The sequence below is a fragment of the Gnatocerus cornutus genome, chromosome 9 (assembly GCF_029298725.1).
Source record: "Gnatocerus cornutus isolate USDA-ARS CGAHR chromosome 9, icGnaCorn1.1, whole genome shotgun sequence".
NCBI lineage: Eukaryota > Metazoa > Arthropoda > Insecta > Coleoptera > Tenebrionidae > Gnatocerus > Gnatocerus cornutus.
This window is the reverse complement of record NC_142241.1, coordinates 1,792,355-1,819,149: the sequence shown is the minus strand read 5'-3', so window position 1 is coordinate 1,819,149 and position 26,795 is coordinate 1,792,355. Positions and strand designations below refer to the sequence as shown.

General features: G+C 34.2%; 2 protein-coding genes and 1 long non-coding RNA gene across 3 annotated transcripts; 2 read left to right on the top strand and 1 right to left on the bottom strand.

Annotated features, from left to right (window-relative positions):
* Nucleotides 1–585: 585 nt before the first annotated feature.
* On the bottom strand, nt 586–6,298 carry LOC148167710 (brachyurin-like). Its single transcript, XM_088045368.1, has 3 exons — nt 6,222–6,298; nt 5,962–6,173; nt 586–1,142 (listed from the first exon to the last, which is right to left on the bottom strand). Exons 1-3 carry the CDS (start codon nt 6,273–6,275, stop codon nt 602–604), a joined length of 807 nt encoding a protein of 268 aa, XP_087901494.1. The 5' UTR covers nt 6,276–6,298; the 3' UTR covers nt 586–601.
* A 3,571-nt stretch (nt 6,299–9,869) lies between these two features.
* On the top strand, nt 9,870–11,701 carry LOC148167709 (uncharacterized). Its single transcript, XR_015770747.1, has 3 exons — nt 9,870–10,222; nt 10,633–11,562; nt 11,639–11,701. It is a non-coding gene; the product is annotated as an uncharacterized LOC148167709 (long non-coding RNA).
* A 71-nt stretch (nt 11,702–11,772) lies between these two features.
* LOC148167708 (uncharacterized) lies at nt 11,773–12,676 on the top strand. The gene is made up of 4 exons (XM_088046067.1): nt 11,773–11,818; nt 11,878–12,092; nt 12,160–12,319; nt 12,406–12,676. The coding sequence occupies exons 2-4, from the start codon at nt 11,913–11,915 to the stop codon at nt 12,513–12,515; spliced, it is 450 nt and encodes a 149-aa protein (XP_087902193.1). The 5' UTR covers nt 11,773–11,818; nt 11,878–11,912; the 3' UTR covers nt 12,516–12,676.
* The last annotated feature ends 14,119 nt before the right edge of the window (nt 12,677–26,795 follow it).

The window sequence follows — 26,795 nt, the reverse complement described above, 5'->3', positions numbered from 1 at the left end:
TTCAAACCACAACTTTGTTTTCAAAACTAACTTTGTTCAATGATTGAAGTTAACTACAAATGTTAGTTGAAAAATCTAAACTCACATTTGTAAAGAGCGGCAAATTTATTTGACATTTCATAGCCTCCTTGATGCTAGAAATATTTATAAACACCTTGTATTACTTTCGGCTTGTTTAACAACTGTGCTAAATTCCAAAATTTTTTACCAAGAAGTAGTTTTTAAAAAATTTGGTTTTATCTATACCAGTTTTTATTCTGAGACTTTGAAATTGGTTTTTCTTTTTTACTTTTAACTTGTTAACCAACAGTGCTAAAGTCCAAAATTTTAAAACAAGAACTAGAATTCATTAACCAACGATTTATATTAAATTATTTGTAACTTTGCCAGTTTTTATGCTAAAACGGTGAAATTTGGAGGTTTTATTACTTGTGGCTTGTTTACCAACTACCAAAACGCAGTTTAAAAAACACTTTACCAAGACCAGTCAGTCATAGACGAAAAGCATAGATGTTTTCCACTGTTCCACTGATTTACATTATAGAAATTCGGTGTCACCAATGATCAAGAAATTGCAACCCTTCATAAAAATCTTTATTTTTTATACATCACTATTTGCCTTCAACCACTTCAAAAACGTAGTAACCCTAGCAAATCCCGTTGGAGACCCCCCAGGACAATCCCTCACTACAAATGAAGTCACCCCAATGAGAGTATCATCAACCACCAATGGACCCCCCGAGTCGCCATTGCAAGCAGTGGTGCCTTTACTTCCAGTACCGCACACCACGCCATCCGAAAGACTGCCAAAAACTTTCATACAGTCTGCGTTTGTTATCACTTCCAAATCCAAGTACTTGAGAACTTCAGACCTCTCGCCACCAGGAGAAATGCGCCCCCAACCACTAACTCTAGCAGTTTGGCCAGCATAGTCTTTAGATGTGTCAGTTGGGAGTTTGACCGGTTGGATCTCGGTGGTGAGTTTGACGGGGTCAGGAAGGTGGATAACAGCGACGTCGTTGTCGATTCTTGCACTGTCGTACTTTTCGTGGATTTTGACATCTCTGCTGACGATGAAGAGCTGAGTGTCTTCCACTTCTTGGGGTCTGTGGGCACCCAAAGTGACGTAAGCCACGCTAGCACTGGAGGAAAGATAGAGAGTCAGTTTGCGAAATCTTTGCTCTATTGCCTATTTTTTTTTCATTTTTGATAATTGATAATTAAAGTTAACAGAGCTAAGCAAATAAATAGAAATTTTTGAATTTTGATTTTGCCCTAAAAGTAAATATTTAAAAAAAAATTCTTTTTTTTCAAAATTTTTGAAAATTGTCAATAAACGTGTCAGAATAATTAGCAAAAGAACGAAATATCATGCTCGCGGTTTTAAAATCAATAATTTGGTCGAATTTTACAGAAAACTATGGAAATTTTGATTCATAGCTTTAAAAATACTTTTCTAAAATCTCTTTCTTGGTGTAAAACATTGTACATTGGTGAAGTTTGAAAGTAAAAACAGTTTTAAATTTCATTGTTCTAGCATAATGATTATCAGCCCTAAGCAATTACTTGCAAATTTTTGAATTTTGGCTTCATCCTTAAAGTAAATATTTTTTAAGTTCTTTCTTTTTGCTTTACAATTTTGTACTTTGCTACAGGCAACAAAGGTGTCAAAGGTAGTAAAACTGCGAAATTGCATTCTCGTGACGTTAAAATTACTAAAAAAGTCAAATTATGCTTCAGATTATAGCTTGACAAATAAAATGTTCTAAAATCCCTTTTTTTACAGATAAAATTGTGCTTTGGTGAAGTTTGCAAGCGCATCGAGAGTAGAAATATTTGCAAATATTATTGTTCTGGCATTAAGGTTATTAAAACTACGTAATTAATTAGAAATTTTGACTGAATATTTTAAAAAAAATTTGTATTTCTTTAAAAGTTTTGCAATTTGGTAACAATCATACGCTTGTAAAAAGTAGTTTTACTTCTAATTTTCATTCTTTTGGCGTTAAAACTGCTAAGATAATCGACAAATAAAAAAAACTATGCAAATCTTGATTAGTTCGATTTTTTTATAGTTCTTGTTTCAAAATTTTGCCTAAATGTTTTCATTTTTGATAATTTTTGTAAAAATATTTTTTGTAAAAGTGGAACATACTACACATTTCTAAATCAAGAAAATTAATATCTTCCAAAATATGAAAAAAAAAATGGGTGCCAGTTTAAAATAAGAAAGTTGAATATCACCCAAAAGATACTGAGACATTTTGAAAAATTCTAAAATCATCAGTTTATAATAAATTAAAAACTTGAAATCGGTTTATAAATAAAAAATTTACAACGCCTGCCGTTTCTAAAAAATCACCCTGTATATTAAAGAACGTGTTTTATAATGGCCAACTTGGTGCACGAGGTCCCGGTGTACAAAACGAGCCGTAGGCGAGTTTTGTATGGGACGAGTGCACCAATGCCATTTTAAAACAAGTCCTTTATACTATTTTTTTGAATTTGCACCCCTTTTTTAATAAAAAAAATTAAATTTTCCAATTCTAAGAGTTTTCGTGTTACACGATTGGTAATGGTTTTGTGACCACGACTTGCCACTTGATTTTCAAATTTAATTTAAAATTTGACATTTATTGAGTTTCACTGTCACTGAATTTTAACCTAACCTAACAACCTGTATTCACATCTATTATATTTAGATACAATTAATGTTGGGCCGCAAAGGACAATTCTATTATATTGATACATTTGATGCAAACACGAATCGCAAAATCCGTAATGGTGAAATTACCAAGAACTTGACAGGAAACAGGTGACAACCAGACTAATTAGTTCTGGCAACTCTTTAAAACAAAATTTCCTACTTTGAGTTCTTATATATACTATATTTCAGAATTATTGACATCTCAGTGTGCCTTGGAAATTCAAATTTATGTTGGCAGAATCTTCTAATATCAGCGTATTTAGTGTTTTTAGATTTATATTTATCCCTATGTGTATGTAATGTGTGTCACGTCAACTTAGAATCTGATTCATCATTCATCCATTAGCTTAAAAAGTAATTTACTTCATAACCTCAAAATGTTACATTGACAGTTTTAGAACCAAAATGCTAAAAGTCGTTCACATTGTTAGAGGCGCTTTACACAGACATGGCCTACCGAGATGTCAATAATTCTGAAATATAGTATACTATAGTTTGTACGGTGAGAGATTGAATGACAGAAAAGTCACTAAATCTACGCGATAAAAAGTGTTTCATACGCGCGAAATTTAAAATAAGAAAATAAGCCCACTTACTGTCAACCTTGTCAACCCAGATCGCGTAGGAATTTAGTGTTTTAGTGTATTTTGTAACATAATTTGCTGCCAACCTATATGTCAACTGTCGAAATCTCCCAATCTCTCACCAATTTTGCAGAAATATTATTTTTAATTGTTTAACTGTTATAATTTTTGTTTCTGTAACATGTTCTATCTGTTTTTTGAATTAAAAATAACAATAAAACACATAATAATAAAAAAGAAAAGTATGTATCTAAATACTATAGTTGGTTTTTTAATTTTTTTAGCATTTTTAAATTTTATGTTAGTTTGTAAAATATAATGAGTACGTTTTAAATGACCAACCGTTCTAAACTCTATTGTGTTTATTATTTTATTACCCGTTGATAAACAATGCAAGGTGGCGTTTGATCAGACACCGACATCAAAAAGTGCCGAGTGTCTTGGCTTGAAACTGCAAATAATTTTGAAAAATATTTTAAGTCTCTAAACTGAAATAAAAATTTTGGTAAATCTATTACAATTAATAAAAAAAAATTAAAGAATTTCCAGAGGAAATAATTGCTACATATATTCTTCAACGCACATATATGAGGACTAAAAGATTATATACGAGTCAAGAAGAATCCGCGGGGGCAAAAAGAAAGTCACGTAGACACATAAAATCTAAAAATGCTAAAAAAATGAAAAAAAATTATAACCTAATATTTTACCAAAAATAGTCTTTTTGTCTTAAGGCCCGCTGAAATTTTTGGTTCAAATACTAAATAAACTTTTGTTTGATGAATACATTAATTAACAGAAACATTTTTAATTTAAGGTCTTGGTCCACTTTTTTCTTAACCCCACAATTATAATGTTTTGTCTATTTCTCTGTGTATTCTAGTTTTAGGTCCTTAATTCAGGGGTACCAACACTAGTATTAGATACATACTTTTCTTTTCTATTATTATGTGTTACAGAAACAAAAACTAGTAAAAACAGTAAAAAAACTAGGAATAATATTTCTGCTAAATTATAGCTAAGAAATGACGTTTCTGTTTCGGTTTTGTGTCCAAATTTTTGATTTTCATCTTTCAAACTACAACTAGAACAGTTTTCTTCTCAAAACTTACTTTGCTCAATGATTGAGGTTAACTACAAATGTCAGTTGAAAAATCTAAACCCTCATTTATAACGAGCGGCAAATTGTTTTGACATTTGTTAGCCGCCCTTGATGCTAGAAACATTTATAAACACCTTGTAAAGTCCGTTTTTTTATTAAAAAACCACCAACACTGCACTTTACAACCGGCAACGTCGTCGATGGTGACCTTTTGGTGATAAAATCAAATAGGTTAGCTGCCTAATTAACAATTTGATTACACAAAACGGTCTTTCAGGCTGTGCCGAGTATTTCACTATTAAATCCTGTGATTTGCAATCCAACAGGCTGTAAAAGAAACGTTTTTAACGGAAACACTGCCTAATTTTTAGAAATGTCAAAAATTTGACAACTATTTTCTCACCAAAAATCTCCTTAGGCAACGTTGCCGGTTGTAATGCATGGAAAAATTGCAATGTTGGTGTTTTTTAAAAAAAAACGGACTTTAGAAGCTAATCGTCTTTCACAGCATTGCCAAAACTTGTTAAATCTCTATTAAAATCATTTTTTTGCAACAAATTTTAAATTAGTTATTGATTAATACACTCAACTTTGACAACGTGTTAACCTCAAAAATCGCTTCATTTAATTTTCCCCTAATTTTCTCCCTAAGAAATTGAAAGCCAGATTTACATCCAAAAATTTTCGAAAATTTACACTAGAGAGTGGACTGATAGCAAAGAGCTGGACTTTAGGTTAGCTGCCTAATTGACAATGTGATTATACAAAACGGCCTTTTAAAAGAAACGCTTTAACGGAAACACTGCCCGATTTTCAGAAATGTCAAAAATTTGACAGCTATTTTTTCATTAAAAATCTCCCTAGGCAACGTTGCCGGTTGTAATGCAGGGGAAGATTGCAATGTTGGTGGTTTTTTAAAAAAAAAACGGACTTTATTTGCTCGCTTTTACTCCTCATGGAGGCAAGTGAGTATCGATTAAGTATTGTTTGATGTACCGGATGAAAAATATACACAAGAAATGTGTTTTTTTATATTCAAAACAGAATAATATGCATTATTAATACAAATGTCAGAGCCGCCGCGTGAGGGCGCAAGTTTTACGCGATACCACACTTTAGATGAGAAAGTTCCCGTAAAAGGGCCGGGATTAAATTTGGAAGGTTTGAAACTTTGCTAAAACTTTCCCCCACAATTGTGAGATGGCGCTGCGGTCGCTGCAAATGCCACGTGAATGATTCTAATGATTCTGATTGGCCGAACTGGTTACTAGGAAGCTAGCAAATTTATGAGCGCGCGTTTACTTATTAAAATTAAGTATTTGCTCGCTTTTATTCCTCATGAAAACAAGTGAGTATCGGTTAAGTATTGTTTGATGTAGCGGATGAAAAATATACACAAGAAATGTGTATATTAATGTGTAAATTAATGAGATGTTTACTACTAAAAATGTCAGAGCCGCCGCGCGAGGGCGCTGATGCAAGTTTTAGGCGGCAAATTCAAATGTCGAAAATTCCAAGTAACTCATTTAACAGCTTTTTACGGCTACGTCTACTGTGATTAAACTCACTTTACTCCACAATGTGCGGCTGTGACTACGTAGTTTTCCGAAATGAGGGAGCCCCCACAGTACCATCCTTTCCCTTCACTGTAGACCTCAAGAAATGCTTGCCATGGGATGGAGTGAGGTTCGGCTTCCTGTCCTCCAATAATTCTAGGTGCTTTATGATCTAATGGAATAATCGGGTCCTTGTACAAGTTTCGGAAGTGAAGCTTGCGGATCTGTTGGAAAAAAAATGTTAAGAAGAGTTCTTATTTTGGTTTACCTGCCTTTGGGGTGGCTGATGCCAACGCGAAAAGTGCTATGATCAGTATTACTTTCATTTTGGATTTGTTGTAGCAAGAGTTCGGCGGTTTTTATATAGATAATGTGGTTTTAGCAACTAATTCGGCGATAAGAGAGGATTAGATGTGATCACTTGAGTGTTTCTGAGTACTTTTCACAAAAGCCTTGAGATAAAAGTCGGTAATAATAAGAAATAATGGCGATTTTGTTGCTTCAGAGAATCATTTCCGTTCTTGAGTTGGATTTATTATTGAATTTTTACGAAGTTTTTTGATTACAAGAAAAGCATGGACAAAACAATTTCTTAGTTTATCGGTTTTTAAGGTTAATTTTATTTATCTTTCATATTTCCAATGTTTTGGAAAAAATCTATTCTTCGAATTATTGATTATTATTCTTTTTGATGTCTTCTTAGTTTCCTTTTAATTGTCATGCTTTCGAAAGCTGCTAATTTATTCTAATTCATTAGTATTCTCATCTTTCTTATCTTTGCTTTTTCATTGTGCATCATGTTTCAAAATGATTTTTACATAGTTATATTTGGAATGTAACTCCTTTTTACTTTTAATATTATGTTATAAATTATAAGTAGATATCTTCGATTTTGTATAAATTATAGATAGGCAACTCCTTGTACAATCAAAATTAATTTTAAAAATTTCCAAAATTAATAATAAGTTTACAGGGTGTTTTTGAAATATATATTTTGCGCCATTTCTGTAGGAGTATGAAGTATGAAAAAACAATTTTTAAATCAAAAAGTGCCAAGGTTAAATTGACTCCAGTTCAGGTATTTTCTACACCACTGGCAAAAAGGGCACTTGAAATGACTCGTTTCCTAATCAATCATTTGTGCAGATTTCTGCTGTTTTCTTGCAATTCAGCCGTTGAATCTTGGTAAAAAGTGATGATTTTGTAGATTTCGTGCTCTTCTTTGCGAATTCAAGCCAGAAAACAACGAAAATTGGCGAGAAATCGTCGTTTTGCATCGAAATATGCGGTTTTCTCTAAGAATTTTGATGATTTCGTGCAGAATTCTGCTGTTTTCTGGCAATTCAGCCATTGAATCTTGGTAAAAAGTGATGATTTTGTAGATTTCGTGCTCTTCTTTGCGAATTCAAGCCAGAAAACAACGAAAATCGGCGAGAAATCGTCGTTTTGCATCGAAATATGCGGTTTTCTCTAAGAATTTTGATGATTTCGTGCAGAATTCTGCTGTTTTCTGGCAATTCAGCCATTGAATCTTGGCAAAAAGTGATGATTTTGTAGATTTCGTGCTCTTCTTTGCGAATTCAAGCCAGAAAACAACGAAAATCGGCGAGAAATCGTCGTTTTGCATCGAAATATGCGGTTTTCTCTAAGAATTTAAATGATTGTGGCCGGTGAAAGGGGACTGTGTGTAGATTAATTAGGGTTTCCCGAGCAATTATCTTCCTTTACCGGCTCTAACTCACAGGAGTGTTCGGGCCAAATATTAACTTACCATTGAACCCTCCTGGAGCCATTAATGTTAAATTCTCTTCGGAGGCTAATACGATGTTGGCCCAAAATAAATGGTAGCGTAACATAGGAACATGGCAATAAACAACTGTATCAAAGACCCAGGTTTTAATACTAAACATACAAGGGCGTGCGACACAAGAGTTAGTAGAATAAGAATGTTAGTTAATAATTATCACTTGGATTATAAACAAAGTCAATTTTCTTTCTCACCATTTCTCACATAAAACCCATAGGGCCGGGAGGAATGGCGCGGCGGCCCTTAGCAAAACTCGAAAGTGGTTATTTGTTTCGTGATGGTTTGCATCTTGCAGTTTGGCGATGAACTTTTTATGGCACAAGCACTTTGACGACTATAAAACTGAACTTTCAAAATGAAAAGATTCAGTGTGTTTTTTTACCAAACTTCTTTGAGTTTATATAGTCCATCATTTGCATGATTATGGGTCGTAATACCAGCAACTATATTTGATTGGTTGTTTCTGTTTTGCCCTAATCCGATTGGTTGCTAGGGGTTGGTTAGGGGGTTAAATTCTTCCCCTTCTCTAATTTAGGGGTGGGTTTTTAGTTCAGCTATTGGAAAAGAGATGTCGTTGTGTGTCTGTTTTTCTGAGTTTATTATTTTAAAAATCATTTATTAATTGTTTATAATGTCTTTTTGACTTTAAAATCATTATCTCTTAGTATACCAACAAATCAGAGTTAAGAATCAAAGATAATTACTCAAATCTAAAGTTTTAGAATATTCCAAATTGTGCCAACTACAATTATCCAATTATCCTAAAAGCTTTTAGAGTTTCTCAGAAATCCTATTTTTAGGTGTTAATGATACTATAAAACGTTAGCCTGTCTAATAATTGTCAACCCCGTTTCAGAGTTTATTTTTGTTACATCGGTATTTATTACTTGAGATATGGATGGTTCTATTGTCCTGGGCGCCCCCTTGTACCTGCTGCATAGTGATATTTTATTCCTTATTGGTATTTAGGGTGTGGGGGTGTCATTTTGAGAGCAATTCAGTGAGCAATTGAGGATGAGTCAACTTGGTCCTAAAGATAAGGGCACGCACCTGCCTTCATAAACTTGAAGGTTTATTATGGGTACGCATGCAAGACAATTCCTTTGAGGCAATGTCATGGTATATTTTTAGAATAGATGTATTGGTATTGATTTCTTAAAAGACACGGTTAAAAGCAATGCGTGTATTCTTTTCGGGCAATGTTATGATAGATTTTTGAACAAGTGCATTCAGATTAATGATGCTTTGTAAAGGGGCCGCTACATTGGCTCCCAATTTTCCAGAAAAAGTTATGCTAAAATTGCATAAGTTTTTGAAAGAACGTGGGCAGGTGGAAAGAAAATATCGTCTAACATCTGGTAGAACACTTATACTTGGTAAAAACACATGCAAAACATAAAATAAGAAAAAAATAATGATTGGGGCTGAGCGGGGGCCCACTTAGCTCAGGCGTCCCAATCCGAGTCTTCGGATTCTGCAGCGTGTGGGGCCGCCGTGAGTTCCACCATAGTTGGGGGAGGGGGAGAAAGAGTGTCCCCCTGGGGAATCTCGATGGGTTCCTCCGTTGTTTGTGTGGCCGGGGGTTGGTGAAGAACCCTGGGTGCCACCGTCATGACTGGAGTGGCGGCGGGGGCTGGAGAGGTCGCACGCGGGAAGTGCCATTCCCGGAGCGGAGCGTGCTGCAACCAGTGGAGGCCGTCGATTGTAAAGCCCGTCGTGGCTCCATAGCTCCGCTGGAGCAGGGGCGGGGTGGTGTGATACCCCGGATGAATGAGCACTGCCACATGGCAGGGCTCACTTCCCTCCACGGTCCAGGCCCTTACCACCCTGTCCTCAAACCGGGCAGCGAAGACCGGTGGTCGCTGGGTTACCGGAGCGTAACCCCACTCCATGTCGTCAATCTCTTTGAACCCAATGCATTCCGGGCGCCCGCCCCGGAATAATAGCTCCCCCAAGTTTCGTAAGAAAAAGGCCTCCACAAGGAGGAAGACCTTATATGCCGGGTGGTCCTCCGCTAAAAGAAGAGCGATTAGACCAGTCCCACACAGCACACATCTTCCGTGGGATATCCCATTTCTGTCCTGAAGATCCCATTGTTGCTTTATCCGATTGGGATTATTTTAGATGCTATCTGGGAATCCCACATTGAGCTTACTGATATGTTCCTAGGAGATAAGTATGGGATATCTCTGGGACGTATCGGTGGGATGATACTAGGATCTTTTTTAAAATTACAAATATTCAAACTGAACAATTGTTCATCGTTTTAGTATATGGGTTTGATTTGTTTAATTAAATTTGCGGTCCCTTTTTTCTGACTTCGAACGCGCCATGCCGTTATAGGTATCATGCGCAGTGAAAATGTTGCGTCATCCTGGCCACAACCAACTACGTTCGGCTTCGGCAGCGGTTTGTTGCAGTTTTTGCTATATAAAAGTGTAAAAAGTTCCGTCTAGTGCACAAAAGGTATGTACAGATGGAAAGATGTAAAAAGACCCAAACAAACGGATGCGCATTAGCAAACCGCGTTAATGCTCATGCGCCAGCGAACATCTGATGTGATGCAGTGGCGTCGTGTCAACACCAACATTGGTTGAAAAATAAAACCACAATTATGGGACGTGATTATAATCTAGAAACTACGCCCTAGGTTTAAAAATCTTTTTTTAGATAATTTTTAGTAACCTTTGCACTCTGATTCGATAATAAATATTTGCGGGAATGTTCTTTCAAATAGTTCATCTGTGACGCCTATGGTTGGGAGGCCCGTCAAATGTCAAAAATACCCCTCTACCATGCGCATGTTTGGGTTTATTTAGATATTTCCAACTATAAGTATTTTTGTAAGGTAATTTTTATAACTGTGCATGTTTCAGTAAACAAGGTACATACTATACAAGAAATACCTTCAATAACTCACGTTTCGGCGGTTACTTAACCTCAGTTTTAATAAAATGCCGAAGAAACGCTTCCTCAAAAGATCTGCATTTTACCGAAATGTTCAGGAACATACTTCTTCAGTATTTTCTTCTGTTTCTGATTCTGATACTAATGCTGACACACAAAATGTAGAGAACGTTTCTGAAAATCAATCTTCAATTTCTGTTGATTTTTCAGGTTTTGAGACAGAATCTGCATTATTTGGTTATAACTTTTTAGATTTTTGTGATTCAGATTCTGTTACGGATTCTTCTGAATGTTTTGATGAATTTATAGGATCAAAATTTTCAAATTTGCCTACACATTTAAATTCCAAAACTACTGATGATTTTTTGGATGCACTAAGAGAATGGGCTTTATCAGAAAAAATATGTCATAACGCTTTAGGCCGTTTACTGAAAATTTTAAAACCTTTAGTTCCCAATTTGCCCCAAGACCCCAGAACCTTGTTAAAAACACCACGCCATACTCTTCTGAAACCTGTTGATCCAGGCCAGTACTATCATTTTGGTTTGAAAGAAAGTCTAGAGTTTTTATTAGAAAATTTTACTTTGTCCACCGATATAATAGAGATTTGCGTCAACATAGACGGTTTACCTTTGTCTAAAAGCTCCAATTCGCAAGTATATCCAATTTTAATATCACTTTATCCTCCAAATAATTGTGTTTCTATGGTGGGAATTTATCATGGTTATGAAAAGCCGAAAGACCCTAACAAGTTTTTGAATGATTTTGTAGATGAAGCTATACGTCTAGTTAATGAAGGTTTCAATTATAAAGAAAAAACATAGAAGATAACGAGGAGGTATTGACTCACGAAACGTTAGAGTGTTTTCCACCAATGCCTACTCCTCCAAGTTTTGATTGTAAGTTTTTATATTGATTGGTCATTGCACTATGCACATATTATTTTACTACCAATTTCTTTTGTTAATCTTGCAGCACTTTCTCAGTTGGATGAAGATGATCATAGATCAGAAATCCAACAGTCTTCAACATCAATTCGTGAGTTACAAATGATTTGTGAGTGCGGTTTTTAGAATTTTTGTTACAGAAAAGTACAAAAGAAAAGTAGTACTCCAAAACCTCTACAGATTAATAGTAGAACAAAAACACCCGATGGTATGTACATACATGCAAGCAAAGATTGTACCTTGTGAGTTTTTAATCTTTTTTTCTAGACTTTTTGAAACGACTACAGCAACAGTTATCGCTTATGAATTTTAAGTTAAACAATCTGCAGAGTGATGTTACATCAATAATCGACTACGTACGAAAATCGAATGATTATGGCTCAACAGAAGTATTTCAGTTCGAAACTTTACCACTGAAATCTCTAGAAGACCTTCATGTATTCGAAACGTTTTTAAAAAACGAAATCGAATTTAAAAAATATGTAAGTTTTTAGTAAATTATTTTTTTAATTGAGGACCAAAATTTATCCTAAAATTTTATTGTCGTAGGTTACATTTATTACCCAAATTGGTGGGACTAGTGTTTATGAATGTGTGAAGAGATGCCTTTCACGAATAATGACAAACGAATTGGGGAAAGAATTTTGTTGGACTGGGAAAAGGGAAAAACGGGCGTTTGCAGGACTTCAATTACAAATAGGATTGACAGGTGAGTTTTTTGATGTTTTTATCATTTAGCTTTACCTCCAGTAAAATAATAATTTAATATTCTTTCCAAATTTCTTTTTGTTCCAGCTGGAATTCAAGCCAACAATGGGTTGAAAAACTCATCAGAAAAAGATATTGAAAATGCGGTGAAAAGCTGGTTACGCCATGCTAAATCACGAATCCCTGCGAACAATTAAAAATATTTATATTTAGCAAGTTACTTTGAACTATTATTTTGTCTATTATTTTCAGAATGTTTATTTTTTTCGTTATTTTTAGAATGTTTACTTTGTTTTTAGTTTTTAGAATGTTTTTTAATTATTTATATGTAGCTTTCTTTTAATACATTTTTTAAATCAAAGAAATTTTATTACATCCTTTACAAATCCCCATTCGGTACCAACCCGACGAAAATAAACTTTCTTGGGATTTTCCAGGGATGAACAATTTTGTCCTTTTACAACGTCCCAGGGACATCGCATGGAATATTTGGTATTGCCCTGGGATATCCAGTCGATCCCAAGTCAATCTCCCTGGGAAGTTCATGGGCTGTGTTAGTGCTGTTTGGGGTGTTTCTCTAAACGGGGGGGGGGGGGGAAGAAAGTGGATCATCCCGAAGGGAGGGGAAGTGGGATTTGTCATGTCCACATAGAGATCTGTTTGGAAGGAGTGGAAGGGCGAGGTTGAGGAAAGTCGACGGGGGACTCGAGGAGTTGCATATAAGGGTTGGTCTGACTCGTCAAAACGCCAAGTGGCTGGAGGAGGTGTTGTTAAGGGGGTGGACTGCTCTTGGGATATAGTTGTAAGGCGACGGAGAGGGGATGCAGGGTTCTGGATGCGATGGGCCAAATAGGTGCAGGTAGCAACCACGACGAAAAGGCCACAAAGGAGGCCAGTTATCCAGCCGGCCAGGAAGAACCGGTAATTTAGGGATGGGGCAAACAATGGATCGTGGTATATCTTCGTTCCAGCTCGGAGGAAGTGTTATTGTTAAAGGACATGGAGATGATGGTCACGTTATAAGTTCGATCTACATGGCCTTGGAGGAGGATGGTGGGAAGGGTGGTTTTCAGGGTGCGAAGGTCACCTGTTTGCTTGTCTGTCCAGACGACCAACGTGTGGTCTCATGGTGGGCTGGACAATGCAGTTAGGTCCACTTGGACAAGACATGCCGGCCCATGTCACGGTTGGGATGGCTCCCAATGCCAGCGTACCCGGTAGGGGTGCTGCAGACCCTACCGTCCAGCAGGTCAGAAGACACAGAAGCACTAAAAGTATTTATCGTCAAAATCCCGAACTGAACTTTTATTACTGTCACCTCGCGAAACCCGAAGGGTGTACATTGTGCAATGGATCTTTGATTTATGCTAATATAATATTATTGTGAGATAAATTGTAAAGATACAAGGTCTTTTACCATAAATTCTTTTCCTTAAATATATATGTGCAATTAGAATAGATGTAAGGAGTAAAAAGTGCATTTTTAAGAGTAGATTATAATTAGATTATTGATCAATTACATCCAACCCCTGTAATTTGGGAACGGGTTTTGCAGTTCGTTCTCAACGTGTTTTTGTAATGTAAGATATGTAGGGTGGAGGCGCTGTGCTAGGAGGTGGCAATGTAACTGGTGCAGTTTCCATATCCGTCTTGACGGGTATTTCATAATCCGAGGAACTTGACTCGGTCTCTCGAGTGGCAGGACGTAGAAATTTCTTATATGAGTAGTGAAGAACGTAATAAGTTACAGTGTTCCAAAAGTATACATCCACCTTCACTACGGTGAATTGTTAGAGCCTTGAGGACGATTTCCAGCATAAATTTAACTAGTCGACACACGACGTAAATTCTCAGAAACGTACTAGTCCAACTTCCAATAAACGTCCATACAATCTTTTCGTTGTATCTTGTTGCGTAGATAGCAACAATAAATACGGCGGTTATCAAAGACCCATTTAATGCAATTACAAGTATAAACGACAAGCAAACGCGATTAAACGGCACATAAGGTTAAATACTGCTAAATTAGTTAGTACAAATTCACAATTAGTGGTTTATAACAAGTTATTCTCTCTTACCCTGCAACAGGGACTCACTAATGGGCGGCCCCATGGCGAATTCAAACGCGTTTGGATTGATGACTTGGTACATCTCGATCACTTAGATTCAACTACAGACTCAGACTACTCTTACTTGCCAAAAATTCGAGTTTTTATACGGACATTTGCACGTTCTGTGGTCATAATTCAAATATTCCTTTTTGTGATTGGCTCTGTAATTGTAGGATATCTATTGGTTGTCGTGGGGTAGTTTTGAATACGGATTTTCCCCTTCTTTCAAAATAGGGCTGGTTTCTTACTTCAGCTGTTCTTTAAGAGAGGGCGCAAGGTGTATGGTTTTGTAGATTTTGAGCCTTTCTTTGCGAACTGAAGCCAGAAAACAACGAAAATCAGCGAAAAATTGTCGTTTTGCACCGAAATATGCGGATTTGTCTAAGAATTTTGAAGATTTTGTGCAGATTTCTGTTGTTTTCTTGCAACTCAGCCGTTGAATCTTGATAAAAAGTGACAGTTTTGTTGATTTCGAGCTATTCTTTGCAAATTCAAGCCAGAAAACATCGAAAATCAGCGAGAAATCGTCGTTTTCCATCGAAATAAGCGGATTTCTCTAAGAATTTTGATGATTTCGTGCAGATTTCTGCTGTTTTTTTGCAATTCAACCGTTGAATCTTGATAAAAAGTGATGGTTTTATACATTTCGAACCTTTCTTTGCGAATTCAAGCCAGAAAACAACGAAAATCAGCGAGAAATCGTCGTTTTGCATCGAAATATGCGGATTTGTCTAAGAATTTTGAAGATTTTGTGCAGATTTCTGTTGTTTTCTTGCAACTCAGCCGTTGAATCTTGATAAAAAGTGACAGTTTTGTTGATTCCGAGCTCTTCTTTGCGAATTCAAGCCAGAAAACATCGAAAATCAGCGAGAAATCGTCGTTTTGCATCGAAATATGCAGATTTCTCTAAGAATTTTGATAATTTCGTGTAGACTTCTGCTGTTTTCTTGCAATTCAGCCATTGAATCTTGATAAAAAGTGATGGTTTTGTAGATTTCAAGCCTTTCTTTGCGAACTCAAGCCAGAAAACAACGAAAATCAGCGAAAAATCTTCGTTTTGCATCGAAATATGTGGACTTCTCTAAGAATTTTGATGATTTCGTGCAGATTTCTGCTGTTGTCTTGCAATTTCAGCCGTTGAATCTTGATAAAAAGTGATGGTTTTGTAGATTTTTTCTACTTTAGTAGAAAAACTATTGTTAAAGTTTATAACTTTTTGGGCTATTCAAATAGCTTTCTCTTTTACAGTATTTTTATGGTAGCTTTATTTTCTGGGTTTTAATGGTCATTGGCTACAATAACTCTGGCAAGTGAGTTTTCTATTGTGCTAAGGGATTTTTGGCACAACCAATTGACCTGGGTATTTTATTACGTTTGGGTTCTTTTGTGCACAAGGAGCGGCTTGACGTTATGGTAATTTGGATTGTTCCCTGAAATTCTACATTACTTTATTGGCAAGTCTGGCTGGCGTCAGGGTGGGTTTATGATTTGAGTTTCTCGAAACGCACGGTTATTTTTACATAACTCTTAACTAGAACAAGCATTTTAATTTGCAGAGGATTTAGCAAAGAGATATTTATTATTCACGGTCCGGCAACACTTGTGTCTTTAATTTTAATGATAAAGCTTTGAAAATTTGCATACGCTCATATGTTGACAAGGCTCTAGAAGCTGACTTTTTTCTCAAATTTTAACGAATAAAATTTCAGAATTTATTTTCAAACAAATATTCTCGCGACAAACAGCGAAATTTGTAAAAATATTTTTACAAAAATATTTGCAAAAATCCGATCAAAGCCAGTGGTGAAAATTCATGTCCTAAAAAGGGCGGACATGTTTCTTACCAGCAAACACCAACAAAAAAAACTAAACTTTTTAAGAAACGAAACATTACCTGAATTTGTCGTACATTTAATAAAATTAAAATCCATTAAAACTGTCATTAATCGTCATTAATTTTAAAGATAAAGTTTTGAAAATTTGTTTTTTATCATCGATAGTTTTCGAGTCGCGACGTCTTAAAAATGTATTTTTTTTAATTTTGAGGGTTTGTAAAATAAACCACCAATGTAATTTTTTTTTCAATACAAATGTATTTTATTTGTCATTTTAGATTTAATTCAAGTTGTATTCAAAATTTGAGGACAATATGCTGTTTTATAGTTTATCCGGTGAGAGATTGAGAGATTTTGACAGTTGACATATAGGTTGGCAGCAAATTATGCTACAAAATACACTTAAAAACACTAAATTCCTACGCGAATTGAGTTGACAGGGCTGACATTAAGTGGACTCATTTTGTTATTTTAAATTTCGCGCGTAAATTTAGTGACTTTTCGGTCATTCAATCTCTCACTGTACAAACTATACATTCGATTTTCCCCTAATTTTCTCCCTAAGGAATTGAAAGCCTGCTTTACACCCAAAAATTTTCGAAAATTTACACAGGAGAGTCGACCGAGCAGAATGAGCTGCACTTTATATCCGGTGAGGGATTGGGAGATTTTGACAGTTGACATATAGGTTGACAGCAAATTGTGCTAAAAAATACACTAAAAACACTAAATTCCTACGCGAACTGAGTTGACAGGGTTGACAGTAAGTGGGCTTATTTGGTTATTTTAAATTTCGCGCGTAAATTTAGTGACTTTTCGGTCATTCTATCTCACTGTACAAACTATATCACAATTTCATTACGTCAAAATTGGGATTTTTTTTGAAATTTTGAAACAAATTTTTTTTCAAACGTCATAAAAGTGACACATCCAGCTCGATTGTCAGGGTATAAGTTTCACTTATATGCTTAAGCAAAACACAGCTTTTATAAACTTGGGCTACACCGTAACCATAGAAATGTTTCCATTGCACTATGATTCTGCATGAATTTAATTTTTTTTAAGTAAAATAGAGCAATTTTTCATCGGTTGCAAAAAAAACGTATATGCCATTCACTACGTTTGGCAGACAAACGAACAGGCTCAGCACACAAATCTTCATTTTTACTCTTAATGACATAATATACTATTTTAGGCGACTTAAACTGAAAAAAAGTAAGTCATTTTTGGCCGAACTATGGTGGCGCCATCTATCCATAGTTTTGCATATTACATCAAGATACCGATTCATACAAGTTGTGAAGCTACACATGCCGAAACTGCAAATGTAAATACAGAAAATATGAGCTTTTCTGAAGGATTCATAAATATTTACATTTATTGAATTGTTAGAAATGATTAAATCAATAAATCGTAAATAAAAATTAATTAACTTGCAAATTGTATATTGTGTATATCACGGCCAAAAAGTGCCATTTTGCCCTCGCCTTCTTTCAGGCCTCGACCATAAAAGAAACACTTTTTGGCCTTGGTACATAATTAACTATCCAGCCTTCTCCGGCCTTCGAATTGGAAAAGTCTTCTTTCCAGATGATGCATTTTCACACTTTCATTTTTTGTATCACTCGAAACCAATTCTCTTTTGCCCTTTTTTTCATAGAAGCTGCCATCTAAAGTTTCATTTTCTTAAGTGTCTGTGGGACTTTCAAAAATTCGTTTTTTTAATCAATTTTTTTTTTTTAGAAATCTGTTTTTCTGTTGGACCACCTTTTTTAAACACTTTACCTCTATTTTAACAGCCTTCTTAATTAAAAGTTAAAATTCGAATTTTTACCGTTTCTTTGTTGGGTCACTTCAACACAAAAATGAATTCGTGCAAGCAAGTTCACCTTTTAAAAAGCAAATATTTTAACCATTTTATGCTGTTCTTAAGGTATATTAAAAATATTTCCAAAAATTTACTGTTATTGAGCGTATTAAGGGTATATTTAAAACAATGTTAATACATTTTGATCTATTTTTAAGTTTTTTACTAGTAGGCCCGTTCAGCACACTTTGTTTTTTCTAATAATTTTGTCCTGATTTTACTTTGTTTTCAAATGTTCGTTTTGTTAAAATAGCGGTTTATACTTGTATTTTATGTTTGTATTATACAGGGTGATTTTTTAACAAATTAAATGGTTTTTAATTTACTATAAACTGATAATTTTAGAATTTTAGTATAACAGTGGTTGGTAACATCGCCAGTAACATTTAAAATTCAATTCAGTTGCAATTTATATGCTTAGGCTCGTGTCTAATAAGCAAGCGTTTAAAAATTGTAATAAATTGTCTGGCTGTAGGGTTGTTATTAAAGCCTAAACGGCTCCTAATTGAAGAAAAAAACAACTCTAAATAGTCTTGACTTTATTTATAAGTCAAAACATAGCTGAAAAAAACATGTTAATTATGGAAATTATTAGAAAGATTAAATGTTAAATATATCTTTACTATTAATGATATCAAAGAATCTAAAAGTTAAATCAATTAAAATTTGAATATTCCTAATTTTAATCCAAACCTATCACATACCCGAATTAATTTCGTTGAGTTTTTGAATTGAGGAAGTTGCAGAAATTTTCTACAAAAATCAATCGCATCGGCTACACTTGAAGACAATGTTTGGACTTTCATTGGCTGTTTTTTCAAATTTATTCCTACTTAACTTATTAGCCATGTTTAGTTGTTCGTTATGTTGTTGAGTGTGCAACTTTTTGATGAAATTGACGTCGATTTCCTTGAAAAACATTTAATTAAATTATGTACATGAGTTTTATGTTAGAATTTTTACTTGACCACAATCGGTTTACGTTTTCTGCAGGATGCGTTAATTTTTTATCTGCATGTGTTTGGTAAAGAAAATTGGTTTTAATATTGTTTTACCAAAATCGCTAGTAGTTATAATTTTTTTTCTGAATTTTTCAATAATCTTTTTGGTAGTATTAGCGATACGACAAGAAACGGTGTAATTTTTGGCGCTAATTTTGATCTAAAATTAATACAATTGAGATTTTTATTACAACTAGTTATACAGGTGATTTTTTAAAAACGGCAAGCTGTTAATGTACGATAAACTGATAATTTTAGAATTTTTCAAAATGTCTTAGTATCTTTTGGGTGATATTCAACTTTCTTATTTTAAATTGGCACCCATATTTTTTTTCCATAATTTGGGAGATATTAATTTTCTTGATCCAGAAATGTGCATTATGTTCTACTTTTACAAAAAATATTTAAAAAAAATATATCAAATATGAAAAAATTTAGGCAAAATTTTGAAACAAGAACTATAAAAAAAATCGAACTAATTAAGATTTGCATAGTTTTTTTTATTTGTCGATTATCTTAGCAGTTTTAACGCCAAAAGAATGAAAATTAGAAGTAAAACTACTTTTTACAAGCGTATGATTGTTACCAAATTGCAAAACTTTTAAAGAAAAACGAAAAATTTTAAAAATATTCAATTAAAATTTTAAAATTTCTAATTAATTACGTAGTTTTAATAACCTTAATGTAGTATTTTCTACTTTTAGAAAAAATGTTTTTAAAAAAATTATCAAAAATGAAAAAATTTAGGCAATAAAAGTTAATAAAATCTAGCTGCGTGCTGTCAAATAACACAATACACCATTATTGTAATGTCAAAAAGCAGCAAATAACAGAAAGGATTGGCAATCTTTTTTGAAATTATTGATAACAAAAGACAATAATAAGTACAAATCAGAAAAAACATCTACCTAGTTTAATTAAAATACTGTTGAAACGCCATCCCGTTTTTTTCATTGCACAATTGACACCATGCACCTAGATTTTATTAACTTTTATTGCTTATTTTTTTAATTTTGATAATTTTTTTAAAAATATTATTTTGAAAAACTAGAACATATTACACATTTCCACTCTACTCTAGTTCTTCAATTCGAGTGTCTGATTTTAAAATGAATAATGAATGAATAATGAATATTGTACTTACCATGAATGTCTGATAGAAGAAGTTTTGGTTTTCTAAGGATTTTATATTTTTCGTAATGTTGAACAAGAAAATTCTTCTGGTTCTTCTGGTCTCCTGTCTCCTGTATCTAATTGAAAACTCACCGATTTCCTCAGCAGCATCAGCTACCTAGCTAACGTCATTTAAATTTTGCCAACATAACAAATACATATTTTGTGCGCCTCTGTCATTTTTCATGAGATTTGCGGCAAGAAAATCATGACATTTCGAATAGTTGGTTTTATTTTGCAAGTTGGCTCCGCTGCATAAATGTCAATTGTGTCAATTTGTGTGCAGATTTGGAGGGCAATGACCTTCGAAAATAATAATAAATTAATTAAGTAGACACAACAAAAATTTGCACATTTTAATTTAAATTAATCTGCAATCGTTTGATTTAAATGGGGCGCTACCAACCTATTTGCCAGCTGATGAAATTCCCCTAAATGAGGGAATGACGTTTCAAATTCAAACCAAAAGTCAAAATAAATAACTATTAATAATTGTCCGCTCGGATTTCAATACTTTCCTTGCATTTCCAAAAGAACATTTTCTAGCCTAGTGAAACAAATAACTGTTGGTTAACCATCAGTTTACTAACTCCGAGCTGAAATATCGTGGAAAAACACTTCATTGTTTACTTAGAAGACTTTTGCATCGAGTGAGACGTTAACCTTTTGCATTTCCAATAAATTCCTGATTTAACAAATAATGTCATTAATTTCAACAAACTAATTTTGACAGTCCAAAATATGACCTTCAGAATCCACCATTTTTACGCATGGCCCTTCAGCGCCGTCGTAATAACTTCATATCAAATTTACTTTTATTTATCATAGAATGACAGTTCAAGGTCATTGTTTATCAAAATTTCAAAGTTAAACAACCAATAGTGTGCATTCAATAATGTTTCGGTAAAGTACGGCAAATATGAACTTTACCGTTCGTGGCACCTAAGACACTTCCACTCTTGCACTCCCCGCCTCCTTCTCTTCTTCGCACATTTCGCGCTTCGTCAGCAACGTGTTCGTTAGGCGTGTGAGGTTATGTTTCCAGTTTGTTTAATGTGCAAAATTCTTGTGCTTTTGATGCAGGAATAGTTGCAGCAAGGAAGTGAATTCTACAGAATTCGTGAGTACAACTTTTGTGTTGAAAATGTTTGTTAATATTCAAGATGAATTTGTTTCGCCACATGAGATTTGCAACTAAAAACGTTAAACTATCGTCGCCAAGTGCAGTCCACTTTTTTGTGTAAATTTTCGTTTTTTTTTGGGGTTGAATCAGGCTTTCAATTCTTTAGGCCCGCCACACAGAGAGATGAACGCGTCCATCATGGCGCGTTTTTGAATGCGCGGGCATTTTGAATTTTTTAACCAGGGTCAAGAAATCTTCATTTTTCGCATATTTGGCGTCAAATCTGGGTTTTGAAAATTTGGGGAATAAAAATAGAATGTTTGTTAATTCTGAAATAACAACACAAAAGAATCCAACGCAGTACCTTTCTGTTATCTTTCTAACAAAATTGAAAGCGCATTTTGTTCGAAAATGGACTTTGCAACTTAACTACGATATACAAGGTGTTTATAAATGTTTCTAGCATCAAGGGTGGCTATGAAATAAATATCAAAGAAATGTACCACTCTTTATAAATGTGGGTTTAGATTTTTTCTCTTAAATTCGGCAAGTTTGGCAGTTTTAACAACAAAGCAGTGAAATTTGGTGAAGTTAGTAGTAAAAGAGTGTTTATTAATTGTGCGAAATTACAGAATGTTGAAACTAAAAACAAAAAATCCTACAATTTTTTCTTACAGGAAAAACTCAAAACTCAAAAATTTTTGTTTCACAATTTTATTATTATTTTCTATTTTTTTTTAAATTTTCCTGATTCTGCCTAGAGAATATCTTTATATTCTTTAGATCAACTTTAGAAATTTATCACCACTTTTAATTCTTTCAATTCTCCTGAAATTCAATATTGAATCTCTTTGGATTTTTTCAGATTATCTATAAATTCCTTTTAGATTTTTCTTAGTTATGTTTTGAGTTCTTCCTAATTTTATCGACTCTCTAGACTCTTATTTATTCTCCATAAAATGTTTACAAATCATCTGAGAGGCGATTATCTTTAGATTCTGCGTAATTTTCATTAGATTATCTAGATTTTCAAAATTTTCTTGATAAGAGGAAAATATGATCAGTTAAGAGGTGCTATTCGAGGCACTAAAAATTCTAGATTTTCTTTATATTTTTCTCAAATACCTATTAGAGGTGTTTCAGTTTTCAAAATTCTCTGAATTTTTCACTTTAATTTTTCTAAATTTTTTTCTAATACAAGGTGTTTATAAATGTTTCTAGCATCAAGGGTGAAATATCAAAGAAATTTGCCGCTCCTTATAAACGTGCGTTTAGATTTTCCAACTGGCATTTGTAGTTAACCGCAATTCTAGAGCAAAGTGAGTTTTGAGAAGAAAACTGTTTTAGTTGTGTTTTGAAACCTCAAAATCAAAAATTTTGACACAAAACTAAAACAGAAACGTCGTTGACGTAAGTAACATAAATAATTTTCAAAATAGTTATATTCACAATGAAAACAAAGCGGCAAAGTAGAGCTCGATAGGAATTCCACAGCCACCCTAGATGCTAGAAACATTTATAAACACCTTGTATGTCGATCATGTTCGTAGTTCTAAAGAGAGAATGAGTTTTATTGATGGCAGTGGCGTACATTCGACTATCACAATTCCTTTTGATCAAAATATATTTTATTTTACAGTGTCATAAGTTGTACTTATTTTGTATATGTCAAATTGACCACTTATTTCAAGTTGAAAGTGGAAACAACTAATTAAGAGAATTAATTATTTGTTCCTTGTCTTTTAAATGGACATGGTTTTAGAACTCAGTTTCTGGAGAAAAAAAAAAGAATAGAAATATCACCCGTTTAAGTCGTTAATTTTTTTTTCGAAGAACCGCTTTTACAAAGCAGGTATAAATTGAGAATTCCTTAGAAAAAGCCTGCAAATGGGTTTTACAATCGGTGGTTAGTTCGTAGAATTTGGGTATAACCATGGGTGGTATTTCTTATTCGGCCGACCGGATGGAATCTGGTAAAAGTGGGAATTGTAAGCGTGTTTACCTGTCATAATTGACATATTTCACTTCAAAAATGTTTGCAAAGTGCTTCAAACAAGTGGTAAGTTCAAAAAAACTCTATAATTTCGTATCAAAGTTGGCGGCTAAAAAGTTATGATTTGCATAGGAATTTTTTGATTTTTTTTGCAACTTTTGTGTTTTCTGATAAATTTTAAACATTCTTTTAATTAAACACTCTTTTAATTTCACATAACAAAAAAATTATACGTGATATGAAGTTTTTGGGACAAAGGTGTTGTTTAGTAGATTTGTGCCGCCACTGACTAATCATGTGACAGTTGTTTGGCACTCTCGTTTTTGTTAAAACCAAACTACTGTTTTCAGTCAGATCTTTAATTATTTTTCGAGTCCTGATTGGTCAACTTTAGAAGCTTATAACTTTTACAAGCTAAGGAAAATAAAGAAAATTTTCACTCAGACTTCTTTCTGTAAGCTGATTCTCCAGGAAAGAGTTGGTGCTTTACTTACCAAACACCCTGTATAGTCATAACCTCTTGACGTGCTCGAAATTAATTAACATCACATAAAAAAAAAGATTGACTGTTGGTATTAACCGATTTGACTTCACGTTAAAATCTTCAGATGTACACCAGCACACCAGACTTCTTTGAAATATTTGATCAGGAGTCAAATGTAAGTACCGCGCAATGTCCATAATTCTTTTAAAATGTTCATAATTCTTATTTGGATTAGGAAAACGGTATAATGGCCTTGTTCGATTTCCGCAGTTTATAAATGAGCATGAATTTGTAGTTGATGTACCCACCTAAAGAACGAAAAATGTAATTTTTTAATGCTAAATGAAGAAAATATTTTTTTTTCCTCATGAATTGTAAACGTCAAATTAACATTCAATTGACATCTTCGGAAACACTTGATTTACAAGCGCCCTGGACGTTTACACACGCCGTGCGGTAAAAATTGCCCAAATCGTCTGCTCTTCAGATGCGTTTATAAATTAAAATCACTTTACCATAATGAAGAGTGATCACCAAAGTGGAATCTACCTAAATTATTATCTCAATTAAGACAATATTTCTATTTTTAAAGTAATATTAAAACGTTTGTTATACAGCGCCATCTTGTGTACTTTTTGTGCACCAACTACAAAATTGACAGAATTGACAGATGATGAAATTTCAAATGTCAGATGTGACAGTTCTCATGAATTTTGAAAAACCCAATTATTTAAATTAAAATTTTTCGGCCGAAAAGTTTAATACAACTCTTGTGCGTTAACCATTTTACAGCGCTCAATCATTAAAGCACTCCGGCTACGCCGTCGTGCTTCAAACTGATTTCACGCTGTAAAATGTAAGTTACCACACGCGACTGTAAATAACTATTCCCGTTTTATTTCTTCACCGACTTTGTGTTTCGTATTTAGAAGGGATGGCCAAGTAAAGACAGTTTGTTTGCCAGATGTTGGGAACTTTGGGAAGACCGGATGGGTTTTATGAGATCAGGTAAACGGTTGGGAAAGATAGGAAATTCCGAACCATCTGCAATATATAAAAATGAACAATTTTTACAATGTCAGCTGGTCTGTTTGAGTGGCTAATTTGCCGCCTTTCCGCTTTTATTTCAACAATCCAATCTTTATGTATTGATGAAGAGGCTTACTTAACATCATGATATTGTTTACTTCTTGCTAATCCGACACCATACATTTTTCGGATGTGAAAAACTGAAAACAGCGGATTACCGAATTTTGTAACGAGATAGGCCGTTGCAATAGAGCATAATATTATGATCGTCTTGTACTCACTTTCCTTGTCGAAGTCTAAAGAACGGACCTACGTTCGTTGTGATTCAAGTCAAGATTTAATTTAAATGAAATTTACTGAGACTCAGAAAAACAACTCACTGTTTTTCGGGTAATCAGATTGCAGCGAGGCCGCTGTTGTAGAAGGAAATTAAAACATTTGTGCACACTTCACTTAAACTTTATTAACAAAAAACAATTTCAAGCCTAAATAAGGTCGGGCAGGTCATTTAGCAGATTGGCATGAATTAACCTAAGAGCCTTATTGTACGAGAGCGGTATTTTCTGTACGCGAAGGCTTCACCCTAACTATAGTAAACCTAGTTGACATACACCTAGTAAATTTTATGGCCATATCAAAGACAAAGAATCTGAGATAGAAGAGAAACTCCGAGTTGAAGGGACCTCGACTTTTGTCGGTTTCAGTCCGAGCTTCAAAGTGTGGCCAATGAAATTTGTTCTTTTTACACGCGAAACTGCATGAAGAGACTTTTTAAACGTGTAACTTACAACGTTTTATCTAGCCTATTGTTAATTTACTTGAGGATATTTTCGCTCTTAAAAGGCCCTAACTCACAAAAAACATCTTTTTTCATCGTCGCTTGACATGTCGTCAGTTCGACTGGATGATGTTGGTGGCGCTGCTGTCGTGCTTCAGCCAATGCTCTTCACCCAAGATCACTGGATCGAAAACTCATCCCCTAGAAAAAAATTTCGATCTAGTGACAGTTGGCATTTTTCAAATGTCGTCCTAATTCTCAATTTTTTGATGTTAAAACTCACCAAGAGCCCCCCATTCGGGCAGAACGCACAGATGGGTCAAATTCGAAACAACGTTTTCGTGATTTTCAGTATACAGGGTCCGGCAACACTCGTGTCCACCCCCAAAATCGTTTTTAATTTTAAAGATAAAATTTTGAAAATTTGCATACGCTCACAGTTGACAAAGCTCTAGCTCTCTCTGACGCAAAAATTTGTTTTTTATCACCAATAGTTTTAGTCGCGACGCCTTAAAAATGCAATTTTTATTTAATTGTAAGGGTTTGTGATATCAACCCCTAATTTAATTTTTTTTGAATATAAATGTGTTAAAAATATCTCAGTTGTTATTTTAGATTCAATGCAAATTGTCTTCAAAATTTGAGAAAAAAATGCTGTTTTATCAGGTTAGTTTTCAATTTCATTACGTCAAAGTTGGGAACTACGTTTACACCCATCTGTCAACATCTTGTGTCACAAATGACATCTGTCCTTTGGCCCGCTTTAGATTGTAACAAAAGTCTTAATTAGTGAAATTGTCGCTTTGTCGATGTTAATTAACGATTTCTGGTGTCCATAAAGTGCAACATGCCCGTGTTAATCAAAATTAACCTTTATAAAAGTGAATAAAGTGACTTGTGAAATTTTGGTGTAAACGTAGTTTGCCACTGCGCTGTCATAATTTTAAAAACTAACTTGATAAAACAGCGTTTTTTTCGCAAATTTTGAAGACAATTTGCATTAGATTTAAAATAAAAACTCAGATATTTATATCAGTGTTATGTTGAAAAAAAATTGAATTCGCGAATATTTCCGCAAAAACT